This window comes from Patiria miniata, unplaced genomic scaffold (genome assembly GCF_015706575.1).
Source record: "Patiria miniata isolate m_02_andy unplaced genomic scaffold, ASM1570657v1 HiC_scaffold_22, whole genome shotgun sequence".
NCBI classification, from domain to species: Eukaryota; Metazoa; Echinodermata; class Asteroidea; order Valvatida; family Asterinidae; genus Patiria; species Patiria miniata.
The window spans coordinates 9458514-9485161 of NW_024037061.1; the positions used below are offsets into that span (position 1 = coordinate 9458514).

General features: G+C 40.7%; 1 protein-coding gene and 2 long non-coding RNA genes across 10 annotated transcripts; 2 read left to right on the forward strand and 1 right to left on the reverse strand.

Annotated features, from left to right (window-relative positions):
- The first annotated feature begins 268 nt into the window (after positions 1-268).
- LOC119730386 (inactive peptidyl-prolyl cis-trans isomerase FKBP6-like) lies at positions 269-26414 on the forward strand. Of its 8 annotated transcripts, none has more exons than XM_038203257.1 (14): positions 545-569; positions 817-829; positions 4029-4162; positions 5349-5449; positions 6464-6581; positions 10412-10501; positions 11279-11410; positions 12720-12850; positions 14006-14080; positions 14932-15129; positions 16017-16203; positions 24434-24521; positions 25091-25217; positions 25802-26414. In XM_038203257.1, exons 1-14 carry the CDS (start codon positions 560-562, stop codon positions 25853-25855), a joined length of 1458 nt encoding a protein of 485 aa, XP_038059185.1. In that variant the 5' UTR covers positions 545-559; the 3' UTR covers positions 25856-26414. The 8 variants fall into 8 exon arrangements, with proteins under 8 accessions (XP_038059187.1, XP_038059184.1, XP_038059186.1 ...); XM_038203254.1 differs by lacking the exons at positions 545-569; positions 817-829 and adding exons at positions 1572-1662; positions 2094-2099; XM_038203259.1 differs by lacking the exons at positions 545-569; positions 817-829 and adding an exon at positions 269-402.
- Positions 17176-20509, forward strand: LOC119730388. The gene is made up of 2 exons (XR_005271368.1): positions 17176-17354; positions 18363-20509. It is a non-coding gene; the product is annotated as an uncharacterized LOC119730388 (long non-coding RNA).
- Positions 20386-23090, reverse strand: LOC119730387. Its single transcript, XR_005271367.1, has 2 exons — positions 22683-23090; positions 20386-21641 (listed from the first exon to the last, which is right to left on the reverse strand). It is a non-coding gene; the product is annotated as an uncharacterized LOC119730387 (long non-coding RNA).
- Positions 26415-26648: the final 234 nt, after the last annotated feature.

Genomic DNA, 26648 nt, shown 5'->3' on the forward strand with positions numbered 1-26648 from the left:
TAAAAGTTATTTTTATCACCCCTGTCGATTATGGAAGAAACGATGAATAATGTAGCATCATCATGTGTCGTCCAATGCGATTGCTTGTTTACTAAGCACCTGCCATCACGTGAGCGTATGTAAATTTAAAAGTCTAATTCTTGCCTCTAGTGCATGCTTTATGCGTGTTACACACGAGTATTTTTTACCGGGGCCGAACTATAATTACGTATGCAAAGTTGCTATTTCAGACTGATGACGTCAATTTACACGTGATTCGTGACACGAACTACATGAGGATTTGCAACGGGATGACCAGTGACCTTTCCAATCGATCGTGACGTACACGTGTACGTTGGCGCGGCAAGAGGTCATTTAAATGCACGTGCGCGTGCCGAGCTGAGTTGCCTCAGTAAACAACAGGTAGGCCTAAATCCTTTTCCTTTTGTGTGCTAACAAATTATAATAACAATGAACATTATAGGGAAGAATTCCCTACATTACATGTACATGTAGATCACTAATTTTCCCATTCCCTGCATTGACCTATCACCCATCAGAAAGCGATAAGATACAAATAATGAATGTTTGTGAGTGCAACGGTACGAAGAATTTCATGAGCTGATGAGGCATGTGAGCTATGTGAGGTGACACCATGGTGACACTGACAGATGAAATGTTCCACCATAGCTCCATGGTTCCACTGAGTGGAAAGGAACATTTCATCTGTCACCGCATGAAATTATTCTTTCCATTGCATGAACGTGAAACATTCATTATTTGTTTTATATAACACCTGAATAAATCCTTGTCATCGGATTGGTTGACTTTAAATAGCCAACTTATTTAGGTTAAAAACTGTTTAAAAGTTTGACAAGTTCATCATATTTAATTTATGCAAACTGTTCAACAGGTTGAACCATGGAGGTAGAATTACTAATTCTACCTCCATAGTTGAACACAATCATATTCAATTTATTTCGATTTTTAACAGCGCCACCGCCAGCAGCAGTGACACCGTGCAATGGAAGTTCTATTCACCGTGCAATAGAACTTCCATTGCACTGTGCGTTGCGCGCTGTGCGCGTGCCGTGCGTTGGGATGAATAATTCAATGACATGTGATCAACGATCCACCAATCAGATGACGGGGATTTATTTAGGTGTTGTATAAGGCAAAATAAAAAAAAAACATGTTTAGCGTCCTGCCTCTTTGACAAAAAGGAAGGAGGAGGCCCTTTTTTTTTTTTTTTTTTTTTTTTCAAAATGGCCGCCCGACACATTTTTCAAGACAACGCGGCCGGGCTATTTTTCAAGATGGTTACCAGCTTTTTTCAAAATGGCCGCCACTTGGACTCATTGACTATTTCCACAGCTTTATACACGGTATAAAAGTCTAAAAATACGATTTCTTTTGTCAGAGATCGTTAAAATTTATCAATTTTTGTCTTTTAAAAAAATTAAAAAAAAAAAAAAAAAGGAGGCGGCCTCTAAAAAGGAAGCGGGCGGGGACGCTAAACATGTTTTTTTTTTTACTTCGCCTAACATGTCCTAATTTAGAAAGAAGGGAAAATATTGTTTGAAGAAATTACGATCAGACATGACTGAGAAAACACTTGTCATGTTTGTTGGGGTTTTTCAGACCATGGATGATGGAGCTAGGAATACTGCCGAGTACCTATAGGTTGCCGAGAACGAGTATCGTCTGTCCACCTAAAATGACGAGGATCTATTTCGACGCACTCGCATTTAATTTGCGTTGGACAACGCGCGCGCATTGCAAGCGTTACCTGCGCTGATTATCATGATTATGGTGACTCAAGGATACTTGTGCTTCGGAGTATCCTCATTAAGTCACCACATATACGCAGGTAACGCTTGCAACGCACACGCGGTGTCCAATGCAAATTGAACATGTTGAATGCGAGTGCGTCAAAACATATCCTCGTCATTTTAGGGGGTCTGACTATACAAGAACAGGTCTCCGAGTATGAGGAAGAGTACTTGAACATCCAAGTACGAGTACGAGTACTTTTTTGTTGTACTACCGAGTACGAGCATGATGAGTATGAGTACCTGTATTCTGAGTACGAGTACGTGTATTTCCAAAAACAGAACCGGGTAGGCCCACATTGTGCTTGAACTTTTGAAGCCTAAAATTATGTGTACTGTTATTTACTTGTAACACAAACTAGGGTTCGTCTTCGTAAGCTTTTTCAATTATTTGAATTTTTTTTTTTTAATCAGGCAGCAACGGCAGTCTCAAATCAATGTAAATGTATTTTCCAAGAAAATGCAATGCAGCTGTGATACAGACATGAATGTTTAGGTCAACTGTCATTTTATAAAATTAATCTGCAGTGTTGTCCATTTAATTTGTAATTGTATTATTATTCATGTATTTTCGGGTCCTGGATTCGTCAGACTGAAAAAAAACCCACAAGTACAACTAGCTTAAGTAACTCCAGCAAACATGCTCATCAGGAATTCACAATTTCTGATGAGCATGTTAGCTGGGGTTACTCAAGCTACAACAAGCATTCAAATGGCTGAGAAAAGATTTTTTTTATTTATACATAGTTTCAACCACTGTTCTTAGTGTTCTTACAAAAGCTGTTCTTACAAAAATCTTTTTTAATTCCTTCAACCCTCTTTTGCCAGCATACATTCTGAGCCAAGGTGTCCTTTCAGACAAAATCAATCACACAGGCAAGTGTATGCGAACGTCGAAGGTACACGTACAAAGTACATGCAGCGTGTATGCAAATACCCGGCAGTTTTGCGTTTTCTTGGCATTCTACGGATTTAGTCTGCTTCCCTTTCCTAGGCCTTAAGGCTAGGCTGCTGTGGACCGGCCTGCTGCCGTAACCAGACTAGGGGCCGTTTTTCAAACCTCAGCTTCGGCCGTGTCTCTTTCTCCATTCATGCAGATTTGCAATGGGGCTGGACCTGTACAATAGGACCAAAACTGGAGTTCAGAAATTGGCTTTGCTCCAATCACCCATTTTGAGGAACACCTTGGTGTACAGTGTGTACAATGATTGGCCATTGTGCATGTTGTGCCCACACATACCGCAGATGGGTCATTGTGCGTAATTGGCCCAGGCCCAGTCAGACCCATATACCTGTTGTAGGCTGTAGCATAACTAGCGCCCCAGTTGAAAAAGCCCCTACAAAAAAGTGCAATGTTAACTAGTCGTGCAGTATTTTCACAAACATCCACCTCAAAAAGTTGCCATAACAATTCACCAAGTTGAATAGGTTATGCGGGGCGAATGCCTCTCAAAATCAAACCGAGTTCGATGCCGCACCCTGAACTTCTGAAAACTATAGGAGAGAATTTCTAACCCCTTGTGGTTGGGCTTTTACGCCTCACTGCACATGCTTGCACACGTCACTGCACAGTCTGTGAGCAGTAGCCAGCAGTATAGTAGCAGCTGCCTGTAGCAGCTGTCGACAGACGGCATTATAAATACGGCATATACCATGACACTCTGGGCAGCAGCTATAGCTGTCAGCTGGTGTGAAGGGGGTTAAAGATCATGCGTAAATCTCTCCAAGTTTCTATGTGTATGTACTTTTTCCACAACAAGTCGAGGAAGTCCAGCACCATATTCAAAATGTACGTCGATCGGAAACAGTCTTATAATATGCACATTATGCCAACATGAAACACATGTGGGAGACTTTGACCTATAATTTTTAAACCTAATGCGATGCAGCCCTGATTCGTTGACATCCACTAGATGTGAGAGACCGATCGCTATGCAAACTCTGGACAAGGTATGCTGGGAAAATAAAATGCCTATCATTTATAAATCTATCTGTATTGCGGTCATTCGATGCCACCCTGAACTTTTTTACAACTATAGGCGTCACTCAGGAGTACAGGACTCGGACTCTTCCGGAAGAAGTCATTTATAAACATGTTCAACGGTTATTGGAAAAGTATCAGTTTTAGACGTTAAAGGCATTTGTCCTAAGTCCTATAACTATAATATATTTGTGTTGATTCATATTTATTTCTTTTCATGCACTTTTTTATTTTAGTATTGCCATCAATATGGAGAACGTGAATTCTATTGAAGATGAGTTCCACGTCAGACTTACTGAACCAGTTGATCTTGACGAGCTGTGTAACCCTGATGGTAGAGGCTCCGAGTTTGAAGTCGTACTCCCTGAAGGTATACTGTGGGACAGTTGTCATTTTAGGAGTAATTCCCACCCTCCTGGAGTTTGTTTTACCTATAGGATATCATCCATTTAGTTCTGGGTTCACACCCACGCATGGATTGGGTTTTTGTGGGTTCACACCATAGAGCTATATTAAATTACTAAAGGGATAACTCCTCATTCTTACCCGCGGAGGCACTTTGAAGCCGTCCTGAGACAGACATTTTGAATTCATGTGCGTGTACAACATAATGAAATTAGATGGATTGAATTTTGAAAAAGTACTCTAAATGCAATGCGCAAGTAGAACGTACGCAAACAACTTAAGCGCGTCATTACGGTTTTAAAAAACACATCACGGTTAATCATCTGCAGCAAATACGCGCATGCGTTGCGCTGTTTGCGTAGAGCAAAATGACACGCTCATTTGCTGATGCGTTTTGGTTTTGGGCTTATCAGCTTCGATAACGAACCTGTATAGAATACCTACAAAATTTGGAGTTTTCCAGATTTGTGTACAAACATGTATGCGCCCAGCGGGCATCACTTTGTATATTGTGGATTGTGAATTCACACTTTCCCAGGGAATCATGCATGTAGTTTATGAGTTCACATCCATCCAGGGGATTGTGTTTGTTTTAGGCTCATACTCACCCAGATGATCATAGTTTGTGGGTTCACACCCACCTAGGGGATCACATTATGTGGGTTCACACCCAACCAGTGAATAAATTTACACAAACGTCATCATAACCACTTCTTTTCATCTGGTTGGTTGAAGTTGCTTTTGCTGTGCTCTTCAGCAACTTCAATTTTTTCTGTTTGTAAATTTTCAACTTTTATGTTTTATTCCAACCAAAAAATCCTCCTTTTTTAGTTCTTTTTTTTTTGACGTCTCCATTCCTCTGAAAAAAAGATCCGCCTTGAGAGTAGACTGGCTCTCCTCCCGTACATTATCAATACTGATTGTGGGGCAGGAACCAGCCTAAGCTGCGAAAACAGAATTATTCTTTAGTAATAATTCAATAACTAAATATTGGCCTATATTTTTCTGGTTGATGTCTCATTGTTACTTTTGTATTGCAAGAAAAATAGCAATTTAGAAAAGGAATCTTTTCTTTCGGGATGAAACTGGAAAATAGCACAGGGAAAGCATCTTTAAAGATTTTGTCCATCAATTTATTTGTAACTGCACAGCCCCGGAAGAGAAGCAGTATTTTGACGAAGAAGATGTTTTCAAACACTTGAACTACGAGGTCAATAACGTGGACGGCAGTGACTCAGAAGATGACAATCAGGTGAGTAGTTCTAAAAAGCTTTAGACGATGGTTCATCATTCATTAGACACAGGCATTTGCCCGTGGTTGCCTCCTCAAATTATGCACAGTTAGGATCACAAGCTCCGCTCCCACCACAGCCCGTCTTTCCAGTGCTGCTGCTTTCAGTTCGTTGGTGTCACACCCTGACCATTCTCGGATGTTAATTGTCCACCCAGCGCATCTTTGGCCAGCCCACGGAGCGGCAACATCCCTCTGGCATCCCATCCACAACAGATGCCGCCCTGCCGAACCACATGGTCCAACCACGATGGCCCAACCACATGCAGAGACCATGTAGGATTCTTGCCAGTGTGAAAAAGGATCCCTATTGTGTGAGACCCGGGATCAACACGGAGGTTTTTGGACATCTGCTACACACCAAGCTTACAAATGAGGGAGCCAAGGACTCAAGTCTCGCCACCCATTCTCGTCCTCTGCCGAAGAGCTACTGCAGGATTTCTCCCAAGCAAACACGGCATCCTGGGTTGCAGACAAATGGGAGCAATCATGGCAAGGATCCACTATGCGCCTACATCAGTTTGTCCAGGACCACACCAACATCAGTGGCATGGATCAAACATGCAAGGCCTGGACAAGACTAAACTGCCTTCGAACTGGTGTGGTGTGCTTCAGAGCCAACATGGCCAGGTGGGGCCTCGCGGACAGTGCCACCTGTGAATGCGGGACTGCAGACCAAACTGCAGACCATATTCTATCCAATTGCCCGCTCCATCTACCCATCTCCGCATGGAGCAGATGGTCTAACTAACTTGGACCAGGAAACCAAACTATGATTGACTCAACTGCAAGCTGATATCTGAACTGTCCACCTGACAAATGAGAGAAGAAGATGTTGGATAGTGTGGACGGCCCTTTTGAAGACACTTGTACAAAACGTTGGCCTTAATTGCATTTGAAATGAAAAATGTCCTAAATTCACGTTATTTTAACATAAATGAGAGGTGTACTGATTGTTTTTTTTTTAAATTCCAGACTCCATTTGACTCAATTGCCAAAAAAATGTTCTCAGTAATTGGTGATGGCAGTGTGATGAAACGAGTCAAGAGGGTTGGCTCAGGTGAAGTCATCCCAAAGGCTTACACTGCTACCAGTAAGTATATGCTTGCGTCACATATGCATGTACAAGTACATACAGCTCATTTTTACTGCTATACTCCTGAGGGCCAGCCCCTTTCCTTCTTTTGTTCCCTTTTGTTTGAACTTAAACTTTTTCTCGACAGTTCCCTTAGGCCAAAAAATGTCTCCGGTTTCTGGTATGCGCGCGTCGCCGTAGCCATGCGCGTCGGCAAAATGAAAAAGTTTTTTTTTTTCCAATGTAAGATGATGTCTCAAAACTGCCAAACTCACTGGTTTGACTGGATCCTGCTGCTGCACAATTTTAACGTATTTTTAGATGGGGTTACAATCGAGTATAAGCTTTGTGTGGCCTCTCTAGACTCCCATATATTTTGCACTAAATTTAGTCTTGCACCATTTGCAGTCATCAGCCGACATTGAAGAAAAAAAAAGTAAAAAAAAAAAAAAAAAAGCCCCGTCGCCGCACCACTTTTGGGGCAAGCTCCATACCAGAAACCGGAGACTTTTTTTTTGGCCTTAAGGTTTATAGACAAAAATGTGTCTACATTTCAGCACGGATGCGCAAGTGCCCTTTTCAAGAAATAAAAACGACCGTGCTACGCCACTGTTCGTGCACGGATCCCACAAGGTTGCATCTGGGTACCGATGGAAGTTGAAAGTAAATGGATTTAGATTGGTTCCTCTCATTTTTATGAAATCTGAAACCAAGTTCACTACCTGATAACCTTAAAGGTTATTAATTATAATCGTAGTTGTAACAGGTAGCAGCTTCTCCCTTGAGTCAGTTCAACAGGGGAGGAGCACCGTTCTTCCTTCTGTGAGTACAAACCAAGGAATCGAACGGTGCCTGGGAATTTATAGTTTATTGTTTATGGCATTTGGAGTGTGTATTGTTAAGTGTTATTCATCATTGTGCATTACATGGCATGACCAAGGTTGATCTGGTCTCCCGACTGGGTGTCCACTCGGCCTTATGTGGCACTCGTTAATAGCCACACTAAATGCATTTACGTTGATTGATGGTTCTGGGCTTCTGGTGCCCATTGGCTGAAATGATTAATGGTTCTGGGCTTGTGGTGCTCAGGGGCTTCTGGTGCCCAACTCTGATATTGATATGGATATTGACAAATTATTTGGTGCTACACAATTGAAATAATACCCGGTGGCCCAATTGAAAACGGTAGCCGGAGTAACAGTTTGAAGAAATGTTTTGAATAAACCGTTTGGCTGAGGCGTGTAGTCACATACAAATTTGGACTGCGTGTTTCTTTCTTTTATCTGCTTATAATGTATACAATATGCAGTCATTCCCTGTATGTGAGTAAGGTTGTCAGGTAGTGAACTTGGTTTCAGATTTCATAAAAATGAGAGGAACAAATCTAAATCCAATTTACTTTCAACCTCCATCGGTACCCAGATGCAACCTTATGGGGTCCAAGCTACAATAGCATGTTTGTAAACTCATTATTTATAAAAATAGCTTGACCTCATTAAATCAGAATATGGCAAGCTCTACAGAAAGAAACGTGACTACTACATCAATTAGGTCAATGACATTGTATACCATATGCAGTCACTCCCTGTATGCAATAAACAATAACATATACATTGTGGTTATACTTCCTTTAATTAATGTAGATAATAAGCCACTATAATCACCAAAAATGGGGAAAATCGTGGGCTGTTTTATTTCACGAGCACAAAAAACGCCCATGAGCACAAATGCTCATTGAAAAGGAGGTAGCTGGGGGTGGCGGTGGGCCGTCTCATTGTGAGAGCAATGGCATCCCTGTGGCCCATTGAATGCAAAACAAATCCCTTGCCCTGACATGGCCGTTTGCTTAGAAAATTTGTCATAGGATGATGCGGAAGTAGGTCGCTGCCCACTTGAGCCATATGCCATGGTTGACACCGTAACTGCGGCCGCCACTGTTAGCCACAACTCAGTATCAACTTCGCCCCAGTTCCGGCTAGGGTTCAACTCCTGCCTGAGCCGAAACTGTTCATCATAATTACGCCACCCGAAACCGGGGAACTGCCGCGCCGCCAGCCGAACTGTCTCTGCATATTTCAGTAGATCGGCTGCACGGTTTGGATGGCGCACTATAAAAATCGACATGAAAGTATGGAAGGCAGAAGACCACTTGTCGATTGTGTCGATTTTAGTGGTTGGTGAGGAGGCCTTACGAACAACCATGCGGTTGCCCTCCATGGCCAGCATAAGCTCCCCACCGTCTTCTGCCTTTGTAAAAATGGCCGACGCAGATACGGTGTCGGAACAAAGTAATGCAAAATTTACATGGGTACTGTTCCAATGTTTTTCTTTTATGGGCATGGGAACTTGGTATCCCAGTGGGGTGTATACACTGGGAACGATGGGTGGGGCGTCCGCTTGATGATCGGCGGTACCAACCCCACCCGTCATATCCATCGTGGACTCACCCCTACCCGGTGCGACTGTCTGCTGCCCGGCGGCATCCTCCGGCACGTTCTTGGTAGTGCTTTGGGCCCCATCCATCGGCATGGCTCCCGCTGGTGGTTCGAGGGCTCGCGCTGGCCGTTTCGGCGGCGGGAGGACCCCATCGCCGTCTCACAATCCTGCTGGAGGATGCGGTTGACGCTTTGGGCGTGGCATTCTCCTTCTCTGAGATCGTCTTTGGTATCACGATGCTACGAAAGGCCACTCCTGGTCGGGTTCCTCTTCAGGGATGCTCCACTAAGCCTACAGACGTGCTATTAATATAGATGGTTTTGGCCCACAACCACTACGGCCGAACAGCCGCGGCTCAATTTTTTCCAGAAGGAATTTCAATCATTGTTGAGACAACCAAAGGTTCAGAAAACAAAGTTATATCGAACCTAAAGCTGTGCGTCCTTTATAGGATATATCCTGAGCACCAAACGAAATATGAATTTCCAGAAGCGGCAACAAACAAAATTTTGGAGACGCATTCAATTATTCCAGTGTTTGTCCATTGGAGGCTGAGACAAAAGTGACTGCATGCTCGGTTTGCTGCCAAAATTGCGCAACACGGCTTGGTTTGCTGCCAAATGTGCCTTGCCGCCCATTTCTCATTGGCTGAAAATCACATCACCTGAATGGAATGCTGCAAACTTTTCTTGCTTGCCAATTGGCTAGAAATCCCGTGCTCTAATTTGTTTATTCTAGCCGTTAGGTATCGTGTATCCCAGCCGTGTGTATGGGCTTTGTGCACAAATATTGCCATGCAGAGGGACTGCTCGACTATCAGACATCAAAACAGACCCAGTTGAATCGATATTCCTGCTTATAAACAACTTGATCATTTAAGTGATAAAATTTAATGTCATTGGAAGTATAACCACAATGTATATGTTATTGTTTATTGCATACAGGGAGTGACTGCATATGGTATACAATGTCATTGACCTAATTGATGTAGTAGTCACGTTTCTTTCTGTAGAGCTTGCCATACCTGATTTAATGAGGTCAAGCTATTTTTATAAATGATGAGTTTGCAAAATGCTATTGTAGCTTGGACCCCATAAGGTTGCATCTGGGTACCGATGGAGGTTGAAAGTAAATTGATTTAGATTTGTTCCTCTCATTTTTATGAAATCTGAAACCAAGTTCACTACCTGACAACCTTCCTAACATACGGGAATGACTGCATGTACATATTGTATACAATGTCATTGACATAATTGGATCTAGTAGTCACGTTTCTTTCAAACATATTCTATTTTAATGAGGTCAAGCTATTTTTATAAATAATGAGTTTGCAAACATGCTATTGTAGCTTTCTAATATTCGTGTTTCTGTGCAGGATGTTAATTTGTACTTTTTGTTTCTTGACTTTGCAGTTCATTATGAGGGTTATGTGGAATACTGCGATGTTCCCTTTGATTCTACCAGACTACGCGGTAAAACACAGAAAATCAGACTTGGAGAAGGTACGTAAAATAGTCGTCTACTTTGTTAGGGAGCTTCTTATAAGTTGGGAACGTATCCGGTCTGTTGCCAAGTAAAAACAAAAAATACCCCTTGAACCATCCCAGCTTTCCAATGAAATTTTCCTTTTTTTTTTTTATTGTTTTTCTTATGGACGGATTAACCGTTATTGTCATGGACATAGTCAAGACTAAACAGCCATCAAAATGTACAACAAGGTTAATGCTTCTTATACAACACTAGTCCACTGCCTGGACTGTTTTCATGCGATCAATCAAGCGTGCGCCCTCGTGCGTCTGATCCGAGCTATGCGCACAAGCCGTCAGACACACACAAGTGTTCGTTGGAGAGGGCGCCCTGGCCTGTGACAAAAATAGAAGTTCCATTCCACGGCATGCAGAAGTTCCAATGCAGGATCACACTAATACCAATCAGATGACGAGGATTTATTCAGGCATTGTATAAAACAACAAACGAATGTTTCAGTTTCACATTCGTGCAATGGAAAGAATAATTTCACTCGGTGACAGATTTGGAATGCTCCATTCCCTCGCTTCAGCTCGTTAAATGGAACGTTCCATTTGTCACCTCATTTAAGCAATTATTCTTACCATTGCACTCATCAACTTTCATTACTTGCATACTATCTGATATTTCATGGATATCTTTGAAATTCAGTATTAGAAATTGAACACAAGTTTTGACTTATAATCAGATCCTTCCAAACCTTAGTATGTTTGAGTCTTTCTTGACATTACCACACAACTTTTTTTGTCCAGGTCAAGTGATTCTAGGTCTTGAGGTGGCGGTAGGAACGATGAGGAAAGGAGAGAAATCAGACTTTTTGATTCAACATCAGTATGCCTATGGCCCTATGGGTGTGCCTCCCAGGATCCCAGGAAATGCTACTGGTATGTACAGCGTGGGCTTGGTGATTGTGAAGTTACGGGCCCCGTTCCTTTAAGAGAACAAAAATCCACTCTAAGATAATTGCACTCATCTAATAGTGATGTTAAAAAAACAATAGGAAAGTCATGATAAAAAGAGCAGGTTTTTGAAATTTGAGGGAAACTTTGGGGGTGAATTGATGAAGAAGATGACAAAACGCAATACGAAAATGAGATGGCAGTAAAGGGCTGTAAAGGCTTTAACCTCGTAATAGGATGTGAACGATGAACTGCCGTCAACAAAAAAAAAGTTACCAAGGACAAAAAAGTTTAAGTGACAATGAAGCGCCGCAATTTTTCTATGAAGTAACATCACCAGTCATGTGTGTATTTACTATTTACGTAGTTTTTCGTTTTTGAAATTTCAAACTGGTAAAAAAGCTATTCAGATGTTTGATTGATGATTGAATATTCGAGGATTGGGTATAATCAGGACAGCCCTACTGGCAGAAAGTCCCACATACGTGCAATTGCGTATGAGGCCCGTGTTTTCAACATTTAGTGTTGTATTAAAGTGGTGACCACGTGCACAGTGGGCGGAGCCTAACGGATCAGTCTATTAGTTGTAGTATGGGAGGCCTTTACAGAAAAAAATCCTGAAGTTATGTGATTGCAATTGCAATAAGTGGGGGAGAGTAGCCTAGTGGTTAGGATTTGTGACTCATGATCAGAGGGTCAGGGGTTCGAATCCAGCTTCTGGTCATATGCTGTGTCCTTCGGCAAGCCATTTTACCCCCACTTGCTTCTCTCCACCCAGGAGTATAAATGGGTACCGGTATTAGCTGGGGAGTAACCTGCGATGGACTAGCATCCCATCCAGGGGGGAGTAGAATTTTCTCAGTCGTTTATATGCTACTGAAACTGGAGACAAATGCTGGCCTGATGGGACATATTGGCTCGTGACAGACTTTACTTTTTTTTCACATTGCAATATGAACACATTCGTCCCAGGAGAGCTTTTGTTGAAATTTGCATCATGATGTGAATTGCAAGGGATCAATAGACTGATCCATTAGTCCCGCCCACAATATTTTGACCAATCACAGCCATGATTAATATCCACCATGCGTGCACAAAAGTTTGACATGCGTGCACTTGCGTATGAGCTGGAACTTGCAGTGTACATATTGGTCAGTTGCATGTGTACTGTTACCCACATGTGCAGTAGGCGTTTTATTCATTTTGCGTTGATCAAAAAATAACTTGTCATTACAAGTTATTGTATGCATTATGGTAGACAACTAATGGTTCTATTTCTGTTGCCTCCGCGTAGTCCTGTTTGTGGTAGAGCTTCTGAATTATTCTGATACTCCTCTTGTGCCTGATATGGATACCTGGTCCGCAGAACGGAGAAAAGACGCAACCTTTGAAGAAATCCTTGACATTGCAAATGCGTACCGTAAGGTATGAGTGATCACATCATGATTTGTTTCAATTGGGGTGTTTCACAATGCAGTGAGCCACCAAGAGTTTGCCACGGAGAGTCCATTTTTCAAGTTTATGATTGACAAAACATGGCCTATTTGAACGAGTATTTTGAGCTTAAATTTGTTAAAGATTGGGGCCGCAAAGCGTTCTGCCGCCTTACAAAAAACACTGTATTGATAAAAGGAAAAGAAAAGGGCAAACAGATACTCGAATCATGCTACGAAACTACTGACTGGACAAACTAATAATTCCACTGCTCGCACTGCGAATTTGTCGACCATCTCCCACAATGCACTGGGAAAAATGAACTCTCCATGGCAAACTCTTGGTGGCGCACTACATTGTAAAACGCCTGAAGTAACCTTCCTAATAAAGTGAAGTCAATATTCAGAGCAATGTGTAAAGCCCTTTAATTTAAAACCCTGCACGTCAGTTTCAAGTGAAAGGATATCAAGTGTTAAAGTAACTGTATCACAGAGAGTCACTGCACACACGAAAACACAACACTGTGGAGAGCAGTGAAGCGTGACTGAATCTGCCTGCTTGCCCTGAGCTTAACCACACAAAAGAATTGTGCAGGGATTTGAAGTGTTATCCATACTCCACAGAAGATTTCCTCCAAGGAGTTTGAAGTGTGAGTGCTAACTCTATGGGCAAAAAAAGGGTTTTGAAAAACTTGAAGGGTTGTCAAGCGCAGAAGGCTAGGAGGGTTACAAGAGGCTGTTTACAACATTCACACAAAATAAATAAAAATCTGTAAATCCCAAAAACTAATAAATTATTATGAAATAGCTAACTTCAGTGTAAGAAAATAACAGTTTCACACACCCTGTGAAATCACGGAGCCTAAAATTCTGGAAATAAGGAAATTATAAAATAAATAAGGAAAACTTTGTAACATTTTCCAATGATCGCTCAGCCAAACGATGATTGGAAAAATATTACATGTATTTTGAAAAATACTGCATCCTTTATCGGGTGCAAGCCAGACACTGACCTCTAACATTCGGGAACTAAGGAGCTTTTGATCATCGTCTGCTGGGTCAACTCGAGTCCAAGTCATGACGCCTATCAAAAACTCAAAAGATTGAAATTTTTGTAAATAATTTGTGATGTTTGTTTTGTTTTCAGGCGGGCAATGATGCATTTAATGGCGACGAAAATGGCCACAAAAGAATATCCAAAGCGGCTTCACAGTATATCAAGGTAAACCTTTAACCTGGAAATCTTGGGACAAATAATATGAAAAAGGATGAAAATCTAAAGCATATGAAAAAGAAAAGATTCACAAATCCATTTAATTTGACCCGAAATATCACATTCTCAGCTATTTCTTTGACAAAAACTCAATTATACCCTTTACCTGGAGTATTTAGGTCTTCAATTCACCCATTTCCAGATGTTTCAGAGAATTGCAATATTTTCTAAATTTTTGACTTTTTAATATGGAATTGCCCGTAGAATCCTTGTTTACTAAAATGTTTATTTTGAATAAGTAAATCAAAATATCTCATGTCTAAATCCACATAAATTAATGTCATCTGAGCAAGCAGCTTATCCTGTTGTTTTAGGTCGTAGAAATTGTGAAATATTTTTGGGGAGGAACGGATGGACCTTTGTGAGTACAGGTGGTAAGGTTCTGGCGCTAATATTCCCTATTAATCAAATTGACCAAATGTCACCATGAGGGTGGGGGGAAGATTATGAATCTTGCCAAGTATTCTTGGTTTCATTAAACTTCTCTTGATCCGTTCTTTTTCATTGCAGCAATAGGTTTGCCGAAATCCTAGAATTGCGAAAGTGGTTCTTTAAAGACCTTGCAACTTCTTAATTTTCATTTCTTTTGAATGTGAGAAAGCTTGCTTAAAAGGAAAATGTTAGGCCAGCTAATTCTGTTTAAGTTTCATCGTGGAAAACTTATTGGGAAATGCCCGGACCTCTTTTTATCCATTTAATGTTAGTTAGCTGTTCCACTTCATTGCAACAACATATTTTCCATTCGAGGTATTACTCAAACTTTTGAGGTTTCTTTGTTTGTGTTCTCTCTCCTTTATCAGGCGATACGACTGCTTGAAAATGCTAGACTTGCCAATCAGTCCGAGGAAGACGAAATGAAGAGAGTACTGCTGAAGCTGTACCTGAACCTAGCACTGTGCGACATCAAGCAGGGGCAATGCCCAAGGGCGTTATCCAACTGCATCAAGGCATTAGAGATTGACCCTCAGAACATTAAGGCTATGTACAGACGTGGTCAGGTAAAGATTTCATTGAATGAATTAATTAACAATAACTTGTAATTATAAAGTGTACACGTTGGTGTTCAAGGCACTGTGGCATTGTTACCCCTGCTCGTCGTGCCTATAAAACATTCCAAAGACTATCTCAGCTCCCCAGGGAGTTGACAGCTCAGTCTTGCCATTTTGGTGCAAAGCAGCTATTGGTTCGATCATAATAACCATCTCTGCCCTCACAGGTACCCATTTACTCCTGGGTGGAGAGAAGCAATGAGTGACAAAGTGCCTTGCCCAAGGGCACATGCACCATGACCCCAGGCTGGACTTGAAACCCACAATCTGCAAAAGTCATGAGTTTAATGCACCAGAACACAACGCCGCGCCACTTTGCGATTGATTGCAATAATAAAACATGCAGGAAAAAATGTTGCAACCTGATGCCACTTCAGCGGTTGTGTACAAAGTCTATGGAGAGTCAAGAAAATTTTCCTAACAAAATTGGAAATTTTTCTCAGTCCCAAATTCATGTCTTATCATCATTTTTGCAATGACTGGCCTTCATTGAGATGATATATGAAGAAAAAAGTGGCGTCAGGTTGCAACATTTTTTCCAAACATGCTTCATATATGGCCAATTTTTACACCAAAAGTTGGTAATTATTTGCAAGCTGGATCATGATTTGTTTGTAAATGACCAAAGTTAAAGGTTTCAGTCACGATTCCTAACTGGAACATCTCGATGCTTCATACAATTTTGGAAGGTCGAAAGGCTATTTCATACTTGGCGCGGGGAGTTTCGCAACAAATGTTTTATTCACTTCGCATTTGCGTCACTATGAACTAGACTTATGTGGTTTTTTTTTACATTTTGAGATATTTGATATTCTGTCCCCGTTGTAATACAACAGGCTCTCTGGCACAGTAATGAATTTGACAAAGGCAGACACTGGATCCTCAAGGCACAGAAGCTGAACCCTAAAGACGCTCACATCCAGGCAGAACTCAGGAAGTTGGACAGAAAGAAAGCCGAAATGGATCAACTTCACAAGGCAACGTACCAAAGAATGTTTGCTTCAGCAAACTCGACCAGCAAAAGTAAGCAAAGTCTGTCACGATCAGCCACTTGGCCCATCAGGCTGGCATTTATCTTTGGTTTCCTTGGCTGAGAACATTTCTATTCCCCCTGGATGGGATGCCAGTCCATCACAGTTTACTCCCCAGCTATAATGCCGGTACCCATTTGTACTCCTGGGTGGAGAGAGGCAAGTGGGGGTTAAATGCCTTGCCCAAGGACACAACACATGGCCATCAGCTGGATTCGAACCCCTGACCCTCTGATCATGAGTCGCGGACCGTAATCACTTGGCCACACTCTCCCTCAGTAAAAGTAAGGATGAACTTGAACAGAGAGATGCAGTGCAGCAGGTGTAAATAAAGTCTGTGGGAACGTAATTGTTGCATTTGGCGTTCCATACCAGTGCATAGTTATGCTGTTTTGAGACAGTGGGAGCTAGTATGCCACTGTTGTATCCTGCTGCAGTTGGCTATGGGCGGCCATTAGGGCAAAAAAGACAAAAACAAAAATAAAACAAAACCACAAAATTAAACGAAAACACACAAAAATAAACGAACAACTCAGAAATAAACAAATATAACTCAGAAATAAACGAACAACTCAGAAATAAACGAACAATTCAGAAATAAACAAACCATTCAGGAATAAACAAATATAACTCAGAAACAAACGAACAACTCAGAAATAAACGAACAACTGAAAAATAAACGAACAACTCAAAAATAAACGTAAAACTCAGAAATAAACGAACAGCTCAAAAATAAACGAACTACTCAGAAATAAACGAACAACTCAAAAATAAACCATCTACGCAGAAATAAACAATCAACTCAGCGTTAAACGATCAACTCAGAAATAAACGATCAACTCAGAAATAAACGATCAACTCAGAAATATACACGAACTCAGAAATAAACGAACAACTCAGAAATGAACGAAGAACTCAGAAATAAACGAACAACATCCCCAGGGTGTCGAGCAGCAGTACGCGCCCACCATGTACCATACATTACAGAAGTGCAGACGACATAATGTTTACCGCGGCATCCAAGATGGCGGACACCTTGCATCGCTTCACACACGCGATAAACACGGACACATGACACATGACGGGTGAAGTGGGTTTTCGTGGACGACCTCCGACGCCTAATAAAAGGAGTCTAAGCGAAAGGTAAGCCTGATTACAGTTTGATTTTTATGATGGAAAACGTCGACTTTATTCGTAAACTTTTACAATGTCAATGGCATATATCCCGCCGTCATGTCTGTACGTCATGCGTGTGGGCCGGGTTTGGCCACTGTACTAGCGCGCGGTGCGGTGGGCAGACCACGGACCATTACATGGTCCGTGGTAATGGACCATAAATGGTCCGTGGTACATGCATGGTCAGACCGACCATCGAGCTATATCCGAGGTGGAATGATTCCCACATCTGGCCATCACTATTTTTCCCCTTCAGTGACCTATCATGCATCAGAAAGTGATAATTTGTCCAAAAAAGTAAAATTTAGCTTGGGAAAATATTGAAATATTTAGGAAACACTTGGAATAGAAATGTCCAGACCAGCTTCATACGGTTTGTGCACAGGGATGGCCAGATATGGGAATCTTCCCATCATGTTCCCTGCAGTGTTAACAGCCATCAGCTGGAGAACATATTGAAGTATTTACCGAGAAAAAACGAGGGAGGGGAGGCAAGGGGGGGGGGTGCCCCCCCCCCCAGAAGAGCCACACAAAAAAGGAAGGGAAAAAACAAGAAAAAGGAAATTTAAGAAATAGATGTGCAAAGTCATATTTTTGTAAATTTAATGAGTTGGGGGGGGGCAAAATGTCCCTGCCCCCCTCTAAAACTGATAAATTGAGAATATGTTGAGAAATACAGGATTTTTTGGGGAAAAATATGTTTTACCCCCCATTAGAAAAAATCTCGGCGACGCCTATGTTTGTGCATAGGGTCACCATGGTCACTGTCATGGTGATTTCCAGGTATAAATCTTTTTTTCTGGATAGCTTTATGATAGGTGATTGCACTCTATTTTACTCTACACTGCCACCATCAGTCCCCTGATTACAACTTGATTAACATCTATGTAGGCCTGGTCTTAAATAGTTTGTGATGAGATTTTTGCAACTTTTCATGCTAAACCGTTTCATATATTTTGTCATTTGTCCCAACAGAGAGCAGGATATTATGAACGGTGTTCAAGCCAGCTACATCAATGATCCAGATGGAAAGCAACAGAAACTCAACTGAAAGAAAGCAACTTTAGTCTTGTCTGATAAGTGCTGCATGTGTTCCACAGCCCATGCCAAGTATGGACTGAAATTCTGGCTTAACTACCAGATCTTAGCTCCATGATACAAGTATGTAGACAGCAGCTGGCTACTAGCTGCGGCTCCCCGAGTACCTTGTAAAATGGCGAATGCACTGTTAAAGTTATAGAGATTTTTTATTATAAGACCCCCGAAAATCCACAAATACATGTATGAGAGAAAGTTCACTGCAACCACTGATGCATTTATGCAGAGGATTCAATTAGTTTGGAACTTGCTGCAACCCCTGTCCAGGTTGTCATTGAGGATTCTGTCCGAGGACTTATTGAGGTGAACAGTCTGTCAAGGTTCAGAGAGGTGACACTAAAGGAAGTGATTCTAGCCAAAAAGGACTGCACAATTTTCCTCTGCAACTGAGGGAATCAAAACCCATGACGAAGGAGAAATCGAGTTTTACCAAGTGCAGATGCAGATGGCAGTTGTAGGTGTGCCTTGTTGTGACCTTTGAATTTTCACCAATGCCACAGCGATGTGCTCATAGTCTTTGTACATGTTTCATTCATTGAGGCATTTTTGAAACCATTGAGGATTCTCCAATTTCATAAAGGTCAATGTTTTACCATATAGCCCAGGGTTTGCAATTTTTTTATCAAGACACCTTGCACAAATTTTATTTGGCAAAACTAGTTAATTGGTCTTGTCATAAATGTGATTGCTCTAGTTCAAAGAGTAAAAGTGCATGTACATGTACATGTTATTATTAAAATTATATTTTAGACATTAAAATTTTTGTCAACAAATTGCAGACTTTTTAGTCATCTTTAAAAATCTATAATTTACTTTTCTATGAATAGTTAGTGCAATTTTAGGTGAAACATATATGCACCTAGGACAGTTTAAATACATGTTTCTACTAAGCAATTTGTGTTTCTACTGAGCTAAATGTGTCATTAAGAATAGGAGCAACTTAACATGTATCTGTACAAGGATTGGATGTATTTCGTCGATTGGTTTTGGAAACCAACTTTAGAGACTGCAAGTTAACTGTTGATTTATATACGGCAGTTCACATTTTGGACAGAATTCCACATACGGACGTCACTTGAGACCCTGTATACAACTTTGAGAGTGGTCTGAACATTTCTGTTTTCTCACTAAATTCTTCAATGTTTTCCCTGCTATATTTGACTTTGTACGACATGTTATCGCTTTCTGATGGCTGGTAGGTCATTGCAAGGAAAAATTATTGACATCCGTATATGGAATTCTTTCCTACATGTTCTTGTTATGTTTAGTAAAAGGATTTTTTAAACAACATTTTAAGGTTTCCTTCCACTCTTGAGCTTTAATTTATTGCATTGTACTAGACTGGGGCAAGCATTATTTGTGTGTAACTTAAAGAAACTGCCTGAAAAAAAGTACAATTCACATTTCGCAAGTTAATTATTAAACCACTGCTTTAATATCTCATCCAAAAAAACCCACATTGTAATGTTAAATTAGCAGTTATATTAATATCACTTGTGTTGTAAACATTTTTTTTTTGAGAAGTATACAATGTATACAATTGTGCTTTTCAAAATATCATGTATGTACAGTTAACCATGCTCAACCTGTAACACTATAACATCATTTCATGAGATTACACAAACATTTGAACAAAATGAACTAAAGGTGCACCATTCTAAGTTTTGTGCAATATGAATATCCTGATATCTGTTTGACAAAGGTGGGGGACAGGGGTGGGGTGGGGGTTAGGGGTGGAATGGGGGTTGGGCTGGAGGCACTGGAGGATGGGACATTTGGTGAATTGGGTGGGGGATGGGGGGCGGAGTGTGAAGTTTAAACTTGTGATTGGCCCCTAGTAACACAACTCTCTGTAAAATTTACATGAATCTGCCACAGATTCAAGACGACAATGCTGTGCTGCAGATCCAGAAACTTTACTGTGTAGTACAACTTCTGCTAATACAGTTTTGTAGTGGTACATGTCAGGCACAGATTGACTACAATAAAATAGAAAATAAAATGTATGTATTTGTTACAAGAAATTACCCAGTACATGTGTATTTGTGTAACCTTATTGTAACAGAATTAGCTCATTACATATCACTTACATGTTCCAAACACATGCACACACATGTCCAAAGCAATGTTTATGTAAATACACATGTAGGCCCCTACAATGTACATGTACATGGAGTGAGTGTATCAACTATGACCTAAATCCAGTGTCAGTCCAACAATTTGCATTTATACTAGCTACTCCACATTAAAAGAATACTGATGTCTAAATGCAAGAAGGGTTTAGGTACACCCTGTATAAATCTCGACCTGCAGTACATGTGCTTTTAACAGGTTCCACAATACCGTGACTATGCAACCAACAAATGCGTTGAAAATGCAACTTATAGGCTATAAAACGGTACTAAATATCACACTTATCACTACATAATTTATAGAAATTGTTTAACAGTAAACTGCTGTACCAACCGTTTAATAAACCTCAGCGATTATTGCTTTGGGCGAAGAATTTAATACACAAGTTGCAAACTCTACAACGCTAAATCTATGTTGCTAAGGAGAGCTTGGTTACCATCTTTCTGGTACAGTGCCCTCACTAGGCAAAAAGAAGAAATCTGAGTTTGGCCGCTACTTTACATGTATCTAGCACTGCATGTATCTATTTAAATTTAATAATTTTTACAAATATCTGCAGAAAAAAATGTAGCACCTCTTTTAGTTTCTGTGTGCAGAAGTTGTACAGTTACAATTTACATGTACATGTAGAACTGCAAATGTCACATGGATTAGACTTAGAGTGACAACAAAGACTTAAGTAGGGCCTACATGTACATGTACATGTAGGCTACACAGAAAAAAAAACTAGGCCTACATGTACTTCATTTAGTGAGGGCCAAATATTGTAGCAAAGCAGCGCACTTTTTGAACGCTTCCTGTAGGTTAGGGGTATCTTCTCTCCAAGAAAATGTCACTGTTTTCCCATTTACCGTTGAACGGTCGCGCATGCTACTGCAACAGACTCAACCAGCTGATGAGGCTGCAATGGTCTGCTCCAATGAGAAAATGAGGCATATTAAAGTTGTACTTTCCGCTTCATGATTACTTCTCGGAAGGATCTTGTTTCATCACAGGCTTCCCTTCCATGTTACTAGAATCGTCCTGCAACCAAAATTTGAGAGTTACAAATTAATCATCATGTTGACATCCTGTTCGGATTACTACCATTACTCTTGTACCCTGTGCAACCAGTGGAACCAAAGAGAACTGAAATAAACTGCTGATTTTGTTTAAGTAAATCCAATTCATTTTTTTCTTCATTTTCTCTGCTTCCAAACACACAATGCATGATATTTTTTGTGGGTCACCAAAATAATGCAATATGCACACAGCAGTTCACAGTTTATTTGGGGTTCACTGAGTATTTCAGGCTAAACAGTTAAACCATGTCAATGGCGTATTTGAGAAGCGGTTCGACTGGTGGCAGCGCAATCGACAGATAGCATCACGATCACCCGATCGCGCTCAACATTAATACTAGTACTAGGGGGCTAGGGGCCTTTTGCGTTTGTAAAAATTGTTGCGTAAAGATACTAAAAAAATTCAACTCGAACTGAAAAATAACGGGTAAAAAGTCTCTTTTATTAGAATTATGAATAAAATTTTAGAGTCGCGGAAGTCGTTTGATCTTTAAAGCGGCAAAATGCTCAAAAAATAAACAAGACACATAGACCATACCCGTCCGGGGAAAGAATCCCATAGTCTACCTCCTAGATGGAGGTTACTTCACACCCTGTTACCATGGTGTTACAAACCAGTATAATGAGACTGGTCTGAAAAATTATGTTTTCTCACTAAATATTTCAATATTTTCCCAGTAAATATCACTTTTTAGGACATGTTACCGCTTCTGGTGGCTACTACTAGTATAGTCATTGCAGGGAAAAACTAGTGGCGTACGTGTATGGAATTCCCATTCTTTCCTGTCTGACCAACCATGGAGGAATTCCTCCATGGGCCAACGTAGTCATGCATGGCGCAGTGCCACGCCGCGCCATCCCAGCCCAGTACATGTGGCCAAACCCGGCCGGCATTGGCATACCGTTCACATGACGTACAGACTAGACATGACGGAATGCCATGGTAAACGTTTACAAAGTCAACGTTTTTCATCATAAAAATTAAACTGCATCCCAGGCTTACCTTTCGCATAGACTTCTTTCTGGCTTCGGAGGTCGTCGACGAAAAAACACTACGTTTTTACCCTCCGTTTTTTCTACGTGTTCATCGCGTGAAGCGGTTCAAGGTGTCCGCCATTTTGAATGCCGCGGTAAACATTATGTCGTCTGCACTTCTGTAATGTATGGTACATGGTGGGCGCGTACTGCTGCTCGACACCCTGGGGATGTTGTTCGTTTATTTCTGAGTTCTTCGTTTATTTCTGAGTTGTTCGTTTATTTCTGAGTTCGTGTATATTTCTGAGTTGATCGTTTATTTCTGAGTTGATCGTTTATTCCTGAGTTGATCGTTTAACTCTGAGTTGATTGTTTATTTCTGCGTTGATGGTTTATTTTTGAGTTGTTCGTTTATTTCTGAGTTGTTCGTTTATTTTTGAGTTGTTCGTTTATTTCTGAGTTGTACGTTTATTTTTGAGTTGATCGTTTATTTGTGAGTTGTTCGTTTATTTGTGAGTTGTTCGTTTGTTTCTGAGTTATATTTGTTTATTCCTGAATTGTTTGTTTATTTCTTAATTGTTCGTTTATTTCTGAGTTGCTTATTTATTTATGAGTTATATTCGTTTATTTCTGAGTTGTTCGTTTATTTCTGAATTATATTCGTTTATTTCTGAGTTGTTCGTTTATTTCTGAGTTGTTCGTTTATTTTTGTGTTGTTTGTTTAATTTTGTGGTTTTGTTTTATTTTTGTTTTTTGTCTTTTTTGCCCTAATGGCCGCCCATAGTTGGCAACCGCAGATGCTGAAGCAGTTTAGCCTTGGGAATTTTGACCTGATGTATCTTGTTACACTGGGCAGGCGCTTCACACTTTGACGACTGCATGGTTGCGTTAATGTTGGTTTTATAGACAAATACCCTTTAGCGTTAGGATAAAGGAGTGTTCTGTTATTAAAGGAGTTCTTAAGGAGAGCTTTGCAAATGTCTCACTGACTGCCACTTGTGTGCTGGGCAGTGCTATCATATAGGATTACATCAATACTCAATCTATTTGTAGTACTTTTTCTTTTTCTTAATTAGCTTCCTTTCTCTATCCCTTTTTGTAGCCCTCGCATCAAGTGGCCCTTAAATAGGGCCTAGTGATGGGCGACTCTCATAAAAATAATATACAGAGTAATCTTGATCAGTCAAACCTTAGGGGAATTGGCTCAAAGTTTGAGTTAACCCTAACCCTGCTGAATCCAACAGGATCCAACTACGTCACATACCTGATGGAGCCTGTTGGATTTAGCAGTAAAGCCTTTGTGTACATTCAATGCAAAATGTTGGATTCAGCAGGCAACTGAACCGCATTAATAATGCCAAGTTGGACTCTGTTGGATTCAGCAGACAACTGAAAATAAGGCACAGTGGATTGAGCAGGAAACTTCCAATGCTTGGACTCTAGCAGGGTAGTCCCGAGGAAGTACTAGGGGGTTAGGGATATTATTAAGCAGAGTTTTGAGTTATCCAATGGATTTTATATTCAACAACAATTGACGGGAATGAGTTTCTACTTTGAGTTTGAAGGGTTTTTGAGTTAACAGGTTTTGACTTAAATATCGAGATTTCACTGTATGTCAATGAATGGGATAAATCTAGCCACTGTGTTGACTATGATGCATGAAAAAACTTCCAGTGAATAGCCATTCTGACTCAATCGAATGCAATTTGTGTGCTGTAGGACCCACTTTATTAGACATGCCTAGTCATATTTTCATTGATTTTATTTCTTCTTGGGCAGGTAGCGATGTAGCTAAAGAAGCCAAGACGAAAGATAAACAGAAGAAGTGCACTCCAGAAGCACAAGACCTACTACAGACCAAACTCAAGTAAAACACTTTTTATCAATTGTAATTTTTTGAAAAATTTTAAATGAAAATTGAGCAGCACAATGTTAACTGGTTATTCTATTGCACCTGATTTTGTATTGGTCTGTTGTAAACGTTGGGAAAAATAACTTTCATCAGGGTTAATTTTTTTCCAAGGGAAAACGTTGAAAAGTGGTTTCTGTTTTTCAAGTCTGGAAAAACTCAGGGAATTTGACAGTGACCCAGAAGGGAGAGGTTTTCACCAGTGTGGCGTATGTGCATGTCTCTTGCGTGTGGTCTTGAGGAAAGGATGGCTGTAAGGGGAGAAGGGAGGCCCTCGCTTGTCAACAAGTTACCTGTGTGTTATCAGTATCTTAGTTGCTTTGCTGCAACCACCTCTTGACTTCCCAGCAACCTCGTTAAAGTGAAAATATCTCTCATGGAATTGTGGACATTTCTCCGGAAAACTAGGGAAAATTCAGTGAATTGTGTTTTCAAAGAGTGCTGGGAACTCTGTTTATGAGTTGAGAGCTTGAAAGATCTTTTACTTTCCAATAAAATAATCAGTCCAAGTAATGTTTTGTCCGTAGAGAGTTCATAAAGGATGACGTTTTGACGGAGATGCCGTTTGCGCTGGATACGTTAACATCTGCTGAGACTGAATATCTTCAGCAAGCTGCTTTGGAAATGGGCCTAGAAGTCAGGACACTACACCAGGTATGAATTTATGATGTGGGTGGGTGGGAGGGGGTTTACGGTGAAGAAGTGGGGGGGTTAAGTTCACAACATATTCAGTATGCAAAATAGAATTACAGAATAATTTGGAAAACCATCGGAAAGTTACGAAGTCTAAAAAGCTTTGTTGTTTCATTTCTTCAACTGAAAGAGTCATTACAATTGAGTTAGCACAGCGATTGAGCCTTGTATTGCATTCTCACTGTGAAGTTACCTTCATATTGAAAGGATACTTCAGAGAAAATTACTACAAAATTTTGTGGCAGTAAAATCTGCTTGTGAATCATTGAATCATCGACAGTCTTCTGACGATGACTAGAGCAGGCTAGGTGAAACGTTGAGACCAAGACAAGTTCTTATAGAACTAAGCAGAACTACTTGGCGAAAATTTATAATAAGCAGGACAAGTTCTTATCAGAACTAATCATCTACTGAGCAGTAGTTATTACCACATGTTTTACCGCAAACCGAAACAATACATTGAACCCTTGATCTGTATTTTGAGTTGTCTAAACGCATGTCATGTTTGTTAAATCTGTCCTGTCTTTCTTCTTTATTCTTTGCAGAACTCAGACAAATATCTGAAGATCTTGAAGCCGAAGCCAGAAGCTGAGCAGTGAGGAAGGCTAAAGGACTGTTCTGCCTGGATCTACTTGGCTTCTTAGCAGTGTGGTAGTCAAACCCACCACAAGTCCCCACCAGTTCATCAAATTTCAATCACAACTCAAGTCGAGCTACTTCAATAAATTGTGACACAGGCATTCCTTAGATAGTGTTCGCCCACCTTTTTACGCATGATTCAACTTGTGAACGGACTTGTAATTATGACTTGTGACTTGTTACACACTCTCGAGCTGTCCCTGATAAGAAGTCTTCTACATGGCATAGGGTCTGCCTACACAATGATCATTCCCAATCTCTAGCTTTGGGGTCCTAGGGGTTTTTTTTTTTTTTGCAGCATACATCGTATTTTTACCAATCACATCACGCACTCTAACATGAATGTTTATTACGCTGTGTGGATGGAAGACACGTAGGTCCTCGTAGTGTTTCCCTTCAATTGTACTTATCCCAACCAACAAAAATGTTTGTTGTAAGGGGACATGGGTTCGAACCACAGTTCTTGGGGTCCTAGGTCACTTTGGCAGCTCGACGAAAGCCGGTCTTTGAAATGCTTTAATGTACATGCATGACTGAGTGATCAGCATTGGTGTGACGTCATTGTTATTTTCTTATGAATAAACATCGAACTAGCTGAATAATCGTGATCAATTGACGATGTGTGCTGCAGATAAAAACACCGCTTGTAGGGGTGTATAGCTGTGGGAAAGACATGGGAACACTTTGTTTTTTATTTTACGTTACGGGTTTGGGGGACTATATTGATGTGGTGCTTACTTTTAGTTTCGGAAA

Coding starts and splice junctions, on each gene's coding strand:
- LOC119730386 (XM_038203252.1), top strand. CDS start 3,521: ATGCGTAAATCTCTCCAAGTTTCTATGTGTATGTACTTTTTCCACAAC. Junction 6,582..10,411: donor AAAGGCTTACACTGCTACCA/GTAAGTATATGC, acceptor TTGACTTTGCAG/TTCATTATGAGGGTTATGTG. Junction 15,130..16,016: donor CTATGTACAGACGTGGTCAG/GTAAAGATTTCA, acceptor GTAATACAACAG/GCTCTCTGGCACAGTAATGA.